Consider the following 10999-nt stretch of genomic DNA (forward strand, 5'->3'; position numbering starts at 1 on the left):
TCAGCCTTTCTATTATTTGGAGTGAAGTTTTGATGGCTGTGAAATCAAGAATGAGAATTAGGAGTTGAGTTGAAGTCCCTGAATGTCATATGGAGGAAAGAAATATACCCAAATAATATGTAGATAACTGAATGTAGCACTGAAGGTTTCTATGAAAACTATGCAATATGTTTAACTGTCTACACAATTTATTGTTTATTGTTTTGCCAATGCTGGGATGCTTTTCTGCTCACTATGGTTGTGGAGAGTATGAGTTACTGTATCCTTCCTGGCAGTTGATTTTCCACTGTCCTCTCTTATAAACATGGTGTTTTCACCCACAGGACTGTCATTCATTGAATGTTTTATGTTTTTCACACCTTTCTTTGTAAATTCTAGAGACTGTTGTGTGTGAAAATCCCAAGAGGTCAGCAGTTTCAGAAAGACTCAAACTAGCGCATCTGTATACAAGAGCCATGCTATGGTTAAATCCCAGATTTTCTCCACTTCTGATGTATGAACATTACCTTAAGCTCTTGACCTGTATTATACATCATGTGTGATGTTAGTGTAAAAGTTAGAAAATATTCTACTAAAAAAATAAGAGAAATTTCTAACCTAATCTAAAATAACCTTTGTACATTAACCAGAAAACTCCTTGACCTCACCGAGTTTATCAGAGGAGCGAGGTTGCATTAGATTTGGTTAAAAGATTTTTTTTAATCTAACTGAAATAATTGATTAAATCATACATTGTAAGAGTATCAATTGACCAGAAACTAATAATATTAAATTGGTTTGTTCCATAATATTTGGGCATCCCCCAAGAGCTTGAACTAGGCATGAAGTTCTTTATCATTAAGCATGTAAAGGGATACTCTCTCCAATATATACTTTCTCCAATATTCTCCAATGTAAAGGGATACAATATCTCCTTGCAAAAAGATTTTGAAAGGTTGAGATAATCCATCATCTGCAAAACCTTTTCATACACTCATATAATATCCTTGTGCATCTTAGTCAAAAGCATAGTATAAAAAGCTCATTCTGAATCTGAAATAGAGTATGTAAGAGGGTCAAGATTGGGGATGATTGTTATTTATAGAGGAGGGAGAAGGGAGAAAGAGAAGCTGCTGCTCACTACTGTAAAGGGAAATGTGCTGAGAAGGAGATGCAGTGACATCCCACTCCAGTCTGCAGCTGCTACTGCATTCCACTAGGCTACTGGTGCATCATATGGAGCCTTCTCCTTTCCCACAGTTTCCTATTCTTTACCAAACTTGAACTTCTGTTCCTCTGCTGTTATATGGAGGTGGAAAACGTTATCATGTTTGAATGTATTAGTCAAGTCCTTGCTAGGTACTGTTATTATAATGATGAGGATTGTCAACAATAAGTGTTGTGCAATAAGAATTTTACAATTTGTAACATATGGTACGTCAGTGAATCTGCCAAAAATGTTTTTGGTTTTGATGTCATCTTTGAACTCAAGTAAGTTTTCATGAGTCCTATAGTTGCATTTACAGAGACAGGGTCATTTGATTATTTTAATTTGAATCTCTGTCATGCTGCAAACCAGGATTAGGATGCATGTAAAGCTCCAGATTTTTCATTCACATAACATTTCTTTTCCCAAGACCAGTTATAGGGCGGTGTTGGCTGAAGAACCTATCAGCAGTAAAGATATTAACCCCACCTTCTTAGGGCAACAACGTCAGTCAGGCATTGGCTGGTAAAACCCACTCCTCTGTACAAATGGCAGGATAGCACACTGGCAGCATATGCTCACAGGGGAAAGGAAGCCAAGAACCTGTTATGTTTTGCTATACAGCATGAGTTTGGCAACATACAAAACTATTTATACATGATATAAATCAGTATACTAGTCATGATACACATGATACTGTAGTAGCTCCTAGAAGTCCCCTTTCCAGGGACTGAGAACACTTTTATAAATTCTTGATAAACAATAGTAGATTGATTTCTATCCTGTTGAGCAAGATTAATGAAACTTTTAGTCAGTAAACATGTACACACGATGCAATACAGCCTTGAACTTTAGAACGATGGGGGCAGCTGCCCATTTGTTAAATTTCCCCTGCTGTTTAGTCAAGCTGCTGGTGCACTGATATTGCTGACAGACATCACCATGACCTCAGAGAACACTAGTATATTTAGGTTAGTAGTGAAACTAGTAATATTGTATAAATCATAAAATTTGTAATCTACCAAAACCATTTGTTGTGTCCGGTGAACAATATTCACAAATATTACACAGACTTTATACTATTCTTATCTAAGAAATGTTGCACTTTGTATTACCTTCCAGCCTCATCTTGCTTGCTGAGCATAGCTAAGGTCATAGTTTAAAGTTTAAATCAGTTCAAATATCATTTAACATGACTATAGTTTGTGCATCTGGAAGTCAAATATTTTAGGTCAATTAAACATATAGTAACTGTGTATCTATATGGAGATACCATACAAAATAGTGTACTCCTTTTAATTATCTATGCTGACACATAACCAGAGGAAATATTGGCAAGGTCATAGCACAGATACGATTATCTTTCTACTCTCTAGACAGATTGATTCTGTCTTCTCTGGCAAAAAAGATTCAGTTCAGTTAATAATCAGTCTGTAACTTCTTGTTTTAGTGCTCTGTGTTCAGCTCCTATATTATTGTCCACAATGCATATGTTACTCAGGGTTAGGGATGGCACTTCTTTTTTAATTTGGAACGATAGATCAGAATTTCAGTTTTTATTTCCTGATAATTACTAACTGTGATATCTAAGCATTTCAAGTAGCTTAGCACTTGTGTTTGATTTCATAAATTTTTTAAGTTATATCGGAACATGCAACTGACAGGTGTTTCTTGGTAGCCACGTGTTCCCTGTTAGACTGATTGTTTAAACAGTTAATAGCTCTGAATCGCTTTTGGTTAGAGCCTTGGATTTTACATTTGAAGACTGCATTTGTCATAGAAAAGAATAAATGGGAGAATATCTATGGGAGAAAAGCAAAAAATTTTGAAGCTGTGAAGAAAAACAGAGAATCGATCAGAGCCTTTGCACAAGCACTGGGCATAGCAAATACAACAATTTGGAGTGTCCTCCAACCAGAACTCAAGCAGGACAGTCAAGGAAAACAACAGCATTTGATGTCAAACCTTGTGAAAGCTGTGAAGAAAAACCCAAAAACAACAGTCAGTGACATCACCAGCAACCTCCACAGGGCAGAGATTAAAATTTATCAGTATAAATAAAGAAGCGATAGCACAAGACACAAACATTTTGGAATGATAATTAACCTCTAGTAAAGTGATGAACTTGTTCATCATGCCTGTTGGAGGTAATATCATGACTTGGGTTTGCTTGACTGCATTTAGAACAGACTTACAAATTATTATTGATGATGGAACTCATGAATGAATTCAGCATGAATGAATTCAGAAGTCAACAGAAATATTTTGTCTGTCATTGTACAGAGAAATGGATCCAATATAATTGGAAAGAACTTCATGCAGCAAGACAATGACCCAAGACATACTGACAACACAACAAAGGACTACATCAGTGGGAAAAGTGAAGGTTTTAAACTGACCAAGTCAATCACCAGCCGAAATTAGCATCTCATGAAAAGAAGACAAGTGGTGGTACAAGCCTGGAAAACCATCACAAAAAAGAATGCAATAGTTTGGTGATGTCATTGGGTCACCAGCTTGATGCATTATTTTAAGCAGGATATATACAACCAGATATTAAGGGTTATTTACTATAATTCACTTGAAAACAACCTGTTCTTTATGCCTTTGTTCACATAATGTTTCTAATCATGGTCTGCTATGCAATTTTTATGAATGAAATTCTGATCTATCATCTCAAAATCTTTTGATCCTAAACTAAATTGTCGTCTTTATTACAAGAAATTGGCCTTGCTGTTTCAAAATGTTCTAAATGGGGTGTATGAGTCTAAAGCCAAATCAAATAGTGATATCTTATTCAAAGCAGAACGCAGTGTCACTTTGTCCAGCGTGGGTTAACATAGCAGGCTGACCAATAGCATACAGGATTACATACAGGAAAAGGGCTCTGCACTTTTCAACCAGTTGTTCAGCACCAAAATAAATCTTGCTATAGGATCAAAGATTGTACTAGAAGGTTCTGGCACCATTTGACACATATCCATTCCCAGGCACAACAATGCTGTAATCTAATAAATGTTAAATTTATACATTGTGTACATGATCTTCAGGCAAAGTTGCAAATGTGATGCTCTGATGGTTAAAAGGTTGCACTTCACAAATCAAATTGGAATCATGTCGAAAATAGTAGTGGTCTTATTACATAATTTCAATTTCATAAGCATGGTATTGTTATAATTACACCCATATCAAGACTGGATTCAGTCTTATCTCACTTCTGTAGTGTTTCTGTTTATTGAGTGTGATTTGAATCCATGGGTGAACTGGATTAAATTCCACATAAATGGCAGATTCGGGTATGGAAGTCAAGTGCTATTTAAAACACTTTTAGAGCAGAGGATCTTTTCCCTTTTATTACAGTTGAAGGTATTGGATACCATGCCAAAAGTGTATAACCTCTCATTTGATTAACTGCAGTAAATAATTTGCTATGTAAAGGCAATTATTATTATTATTATTATTATTATTATTATTATTATTATTATTATTATTATTATTATTATTATTATTATTATTATTATATTTCTCATTCTAAACAACTTATTTTATAATGCATTGGATCCAACCATAGACCAATACCCTTCATTCTACATTCTAGACAACAAAGGGTTAACAGCATTCCATTAAACTCTGAATCCCCTCCCTCCAACAACTCCCCCTGGAACATTCAAGCTCACAGATTCACATAAGGCATATGTGTGTGTGTGTGTGTGTGTGTGTGTGTGTGTGTGTGTGTGTGTGTGTGTGTGTGTGTGTGTGTGTGTGTGTGTGTGTGTGTGTGTGTGTGTGTGTGTGTGTGTGTGTGTGTGTGTGCGCACTCCTGGCCATAAATAGGAGCATGCTTGCTTAAAGACCTGTTGATATTTAGTGATCTGACTGCTGAATCTGAGATCCTAAAATCTGAAGGATATAAAGACTACATTACAGCTGCACTTGGGGGAAAAAACAACAACTTTAAATTCCCTTTTAGATATAGCTTTCTCGTTCATTTCTGAAGTTTTCAGATTAAAACTACAAACATGGATATAAGGAATGACTTCACAGATGATGGTTCTTTCATGTTCACATCAGAGTCAGTGGGAGAAGGGCATCCAGGTGAGGCTTTAATTACACAAAACATCTGTAGCAGAGATAATAGCTATTAAATGTTATTTTATTACACCATTCTAATAAGTAATAACCTGCCATGAATTCTGTGATTTCCTGTGTAGCTCAACACGTGCAGACAAACCAACAGCTACTTGCTGACACAGCATGATACTTGCTTCAACAAGTGCTCATTGAGAGAATTGGGCAGTGTTGGCTAATTTCCCTCACGTGAAAGAAAAAAAATGCTAACAAAATGCAGATTAGATTGTATATGGTGCTGTAATGTACACTTGTAACTCCTAAGTGCTAGTGACCATGTATGACATGTGCTTAAAATAAGATTTGTGGAAAAGGATTGAGCACGTGGTTAGTGTCAGAAGTCGGCTCACTCGATCATGACTTAGATGGTATTTCATTCAGTGAGTACTACGGCATTGCTTACAAACACCCCGCTTTTAGATGGTAATTAACCATTGAAATATTTTACCTTTTACATACAATGCACATAATCTGCAAATTTGTAAAATTCATTAGATACAAACATGAGGTACAAATTCTAGTTTACAGTTTATAGTATTTTTACATAACCATACACAGTATGACAGGTAATGAAACACTTTTTGTCTGTCTGCATAGAAAAAATAGAATCAAGAAGAAAAAAAGAAAACAAAAAAAATGTACATCAGATACCTGAGGATTTGATAACATGCTTCAAAGAATCGACCTTGGCACTGACTGTGTTAATTTTTTACTAAGAACACAAATTTCTGCAGTCTTGTGTGGGAATTAGCCAGACCTACAATTTATTATCAGTAGAAAGGACTATTCCTAGCTCATATCATAAAACCAGCAAACTTAAAAGTGTGTCCAAACTGATTAAAGGCCATTGTTGGATTTCTCTTATTAAGGTCAAATGCCAAGTCAAATGTGTAAAAGAGTAAGCAAGGCAAATCTCTTATGAAGCCCCTGGGTCTCTTAGACAACCTTTGCAACTCAATCAGTAAAGCATGCTGTGGGTTATTGATGTGGGGAAAAGCAGAATGTATGTATAATCCTTCTGGTTCACCTTTAAACATGCAGCATAATCGTGACTCCATTGGTTAGTATTGATGTTCAGGCCTCAGGAAGCTTCAGAGGCTGTTTGCCCTTGTTGTTTCTGATGTAATACACACAAGCTGTTGCTACAATTCAGAATGGGATGAAATGCAGCTAAAAGCAGAGAAAGCATAAAAACATGATTGTATTCTCCAGTTCTTAGCATGGATGAAAAGCCCATTCTGCTTAGAATAAGGGCATATAAAATACAGAATTAGGACAAATACCATTCTTCTCTTTTTTTTTAAGAAATAAAAATTGTAGTTTTTCTGATCTTTTTTCCTGATATTTTTATAATAATATTTTAATGTTTAGTAAAATATCACTTAATATTCGATTACAGAATCTTAATAACTGCAAAAATTAAAACACATATGCATGCCCTTTAGTTCCTTTCTTTAAATTCACTTTTATGTTTTATTGATTCACAGATTTAATGATGCAAAAACCTTAGAGATACATACTGTGAAATAAAATCCTGACTGCAGTTAAAATTTTGTATGAAAGTAGGTATTTATTCTGTTCCTGCTTTCTGCAGACAAGATTTGTGACCAGATCAGCGATGCTGTCCTTGATGCACATTTAAAGCTGGACCCTGATGCCAAAGTGGCCTGTGGTTAGTACATAAGTAATAAACTCTTATCCACTGCCTTATACACATTACTACTCTCTCTTTCATTTCAAGTAATAGTCACTGATGATCTCTCTAATGTAAACCTCTAACACAGGTCTTCATTCAGATCCATCGATTTTTTTTGTACAGTAGGTTGTTGTTAATCATGATATATTTTGAGAGACTTGTCTCTGATTATGTTGTTTATCTTACATATTAGAGACCGTCTGTAAGACTGGTATGGTGCTTCTGTGTGGGGAGATCACATCCAAGGCCAGTGTGGACTACCAGAAAGTTGTGAGGGATACCATCAAACACATTGGTTATGATGACTCTGATAAAGGTAAAAATAGTCAGACAAGTGGAGTTTCAGTCATTTGGAAAAGTGTATTATATGGTGTTTTTTGAGTACATTTCTATCTGATATTAGGTTTTGACTATAAGACCTGCAATGTACTGGTGGCTCTTGAGCAGCAGTCTCCTGATATTGCACAGGGTGTATATATCGATCGGCATGAAGAGGACATTGGAGCTGGTGACCAGGTAAAAACTAGAAAATGAATATTTGCGTGAAGTAATGTACTGGCTAGAACTACAATGGATGATCACCCTATAATTTCTGCTTTGCCAGGGTTTGATGTTTGGATATGCCACTGATGAGACAGAGGAGTGCATGCCTCTAACCATTGTCCTTGCCCACAAACTTAATGCCAAGATGGCTGAGATGCGTCGTGATGGCACTATTCCTTGGCTCCGTCCTGATTCCAAAACACAGGTATCCCCTGCTGTGGTCATCTTTTAACCTATACCCGTCTTTCCTAATGTGAAAAATTTGTTTATAACTGTGAAGTCAATGACCCTGAAATAACATTCAAGAGCCATTTTCTTTGAATTTTGCCAATATTGTTGGTGTTGTCTTTAGAGCAGGGGTGTCTAAACTTGCAGGTTTTCATTCCAACTAAACAGGAGCCACACCTGAGTCTACTGAAAGGCAAGCTCAACTGACTAAACAGGTGGGATCAGGTGTGTTTTCTGACTGATTAGAATGAAAACTTGCACACACACACCAGCTTTTTGTGAATAAAACTGGAAACCCCTGTTTTAGAGTTTACCAGCAACCCTAGCTAGGGTCCTATGTGTTTTTATGCTCACTGTGTTTAGCCTCTGATGATTCTTACCTACAGCCCAGCTGTGCAAGGGTATATACAGTATTGCTTACCAACATTTTAAGTTTAAGAACTTTGAGATGAGAGGGCTATTAAGTCAATATTCCTAAAATATGCTTGGGGTTCTTCATACCTGCAGGTGACTGTACATTACAATCAAGAGAATGGAGCAATGATTCCCTTGCGCGTGCACACTCTGGTGATTTCGGTCCAACATGATGATTATATCACACTAGAGGAGCAGAAGAAGATTTTAAAGGAGAAAGTTGTTAAGGCTGTAGTGCCAGCAAAGTATCTTGATGACAAGACCATATACCATCTACAACCCAGTGGCCGCTTTGTCATTGGAGGGCCTCAGGTGAGATCTTGGACTTTTCTTCATGCCTACGTTTGCACTGGACTTAATTCATTAATGGGAACTTGGTTAAATCTCAGGGAGATGCTGGACTCACTGGGAGGAAGATCATCGTGGATACGTATGGTGGATGGGGTGCCCATGGTGGTGGAGCCTTCTCTGGAAAAGACTACACTAAGGTGGACCGATCTGCAGCTTATGCTGCCCGCTGGGTGGCCAAGTCTCTGGTCAAAGCAAAACTTTGCAAGAGAGTTCTTGTACAGGTGAGGTAAAATATTATCTGTCCAAAGGTTGAAACACAAATACATCATGCATCAGTAGAAGAAGGCAGAGTGCAGAAAACTTGTATTCAAAATAAAAATAAATAATTACACTGTTATAAAACAATGACTGGTCTTTTTTCCAGGTGTCTTATGCTATTGGAGTTACCCACCCACTGTCTGTCTCACTCTTTACCTATGGTTCGTCTGAGAAAACAGAGAAAGAACTGCTTCATATTGTCAACAAAAACTTTGACCTTCGGCCTGGTGTTATTGTTAGGTAAGCTATTAAAATATGTGTTATATGTAAGTAGTAGAATTCACAAATGAAGAGTAAGAATTAACAGCACAATTTACAAGACACTCAAAAACATGCTACATTCACATAACATTTCATAATAATACAAATACAGAAAAAATCTGGAAAAATCAACAACACCCGTTCCACATGTTCATTTAACACTGATACATATTCATATTCCTGTTATAACATTTTACTAAAATTGTATAACTTTATATAATAAGATACAATAACTTTGTTTTCCTTTATAGAACAAGTGTTTACATTTGATCAAATAAAATGTGTTTTTTTTTCAATACTCAAAGGATAAACAGATGCAGATACATAGAGTAAGAGGCTAGAATTCACTTACGCTGTAAAGAACTAAACATCGGCTTCTAGACACCATAAATGTAGTAAAAGTTCACCTTTTTGTATGGAGATTGTAAGTTTGAATCCCAGTCATGCCACAGCCATCCAGGACCTGGATAACTGTGTCATTACCCTCTCTCCTATTAGTTATAGCAATGCTAGCTTGTGGTTGCTGCCTGTGAACCCATGTGAAGCATGTTAAGCTGTAAACAGTAATAAATTATTTCTGTTGACAGGGACCTAAAACTGAAGAGGCCCATTTACCAGAAGACTGCCTGTTATGGTCACTTTGGCCGGCCTGAATTTACTTGGGAGGTTCCCAAAACCCTTGTATTTTAAACTGAGCACGGCTCGAGATCCATGCATCCAGAAGACAACCATAAAGACCTCTAACAGAACAATCCTGCCCTCTCCGATCACTATCTCTGTCTTTACTCACCTCACCATCACCATATGAATGCCATTATATTTATCTGAAAAAGTGAATGACAATTTTCTGCTGCAGTGAAGAAATCTTATTTTAGGAGTAGTCCATGCAAAATAGGCTATATGGCTAAAAGTATGTGGACACCTAAGTATCACACCAAGTGTGCTTACCAGAAGAGTCTGGAATGGGATGTTCAGTAAGGCTTTACACTAGATCAATGGTCTTCAAGGTTATCAGCAAATGGCAGGTGTGGGTGCAGGCTTTCATACCAGCTTTATGGGATTCATGCTTGGAAGACCAAGCTAAACTGTTTAAACATGTGGAATCAGGTGTGGCTCCTAATCGGTTAGAATAACAGCTTGCAACCACAAAGGCCCTTTGTGGGTAAGACAGAAGAACTCTGCACTAGATTTTGGAGTGTGACTGTGGGAATTTGCCCATTCAGCCACAACAGCATTAGTGAGGTCAGGCACTGATGTCAGGTGAGGAGGCCTGTGGCACAGTCAGCGTTCCAAATCATCACAATGGTGGTCAGTGGGGTTGAGGTAAGGGCTCCAAGCAGGCCGCTTGAGTTGTTCTACTGCAGTCTGGCACACTATGTCTTTATGGATTCACTTAGTACACATGCAGAATCAGGTTTGGGGACCCGTAATTCCAGTGAATGGAAAATGCTATAGCGTACAAAGATATCATACACAATCAGGTGCTTCCAACTTTAGGAGAAGGAACATAAACTGGTGTGATGGTCAAGTGTCCACAAACTTTGACCTATAGTGTATTTTCCATATCTGTATTCAATGCAGCATTTTTGCTAAGACCTGTTTTGTCATACAAACCTGTAACACTGTTGTAAAGGCCACTGGCTAGAAATTCCATAACAACAACTACCTTTGAAACTCACCACATGGAAATTTGTCCTGCTCAGGGAATAAATGCAATGCCAGCTGAGCCCAGCTCTAATTCAGAGTCAGTCATATCTTAATTGTGTGCAATATATAAGCTGTAAGTGCAGTCACTTATTGTCTCTTAAGTCTTAAGTACCATAGCAGCTTCTACTTTGTGCCTGATTAGGTTACTTCTTAGAATCCTTGTGTTAATTAGACATTTTCAAAACCTTCACGCGGTCTCAAACACACAAATGAACTCGGTTTTCTAG

The 10999-nt window shown here is 37.1% G+C and overlaps 1 protein-coding gene across 2 annotated transcripts; it reads left to right on the forward strand.

Annotated features, from left to right (window-relative positions):
- Window positions 1-4966: 4966 nt before the first annotated feature.
- mat1a (methionine adenosyltransferase I, alpha) lies at window positions 4967-10796 on the forward strand. 2 transcript variants are annotated; one of them, XM_027142246.2, is made up of 9 exons: window positions 4968-5281; window positions 6909-6986; window positions 7204-7326; window positions 7414-7526; window positions 7615-7758; window positions 8289-8507; window positions 8585-8767; window positions 8911-9044; window positions 9653-10796. In XM_027142246.2, exons 1-9 carry the CDS (start codon window positions 5206-5208, stop codon window positions 9753-9755), a joined length of 1173 nt encoding a protein of 390 aa, XP_026998047.1. In that variant the 5' UTR covers window positions 4968-5205; the 3' UTR covers window positions 9756-10796. The 2 variants fall into 2 exon arrangements, with proteins under 2 accessions (XP_047668940.1, XP_026998047.1); XM_047812984.1 differs by lacking the exon at window positions 9653-10796 and having other exon boundaries at window positions 4967-5281; window positions 8911-9048.
- Window positions 10797-10999: the final 203 nt, after the last annotated feature.

Source organism: Tachysurus fulvidraco, chromosome 4 (genome assembly GCF_022655615.1).
Source record: "Tachysurus fulvidraco isolate hzauxx_2018 chromosome 4, HZAU_PFXX_2.0, whole genome shotgun sequence".
NCBI lineage: Eukaryota > Metazoa > Chordata > Actinopteri > Siluriformes > Bagridae > Tachysurus > Tachysurus fulvidraco.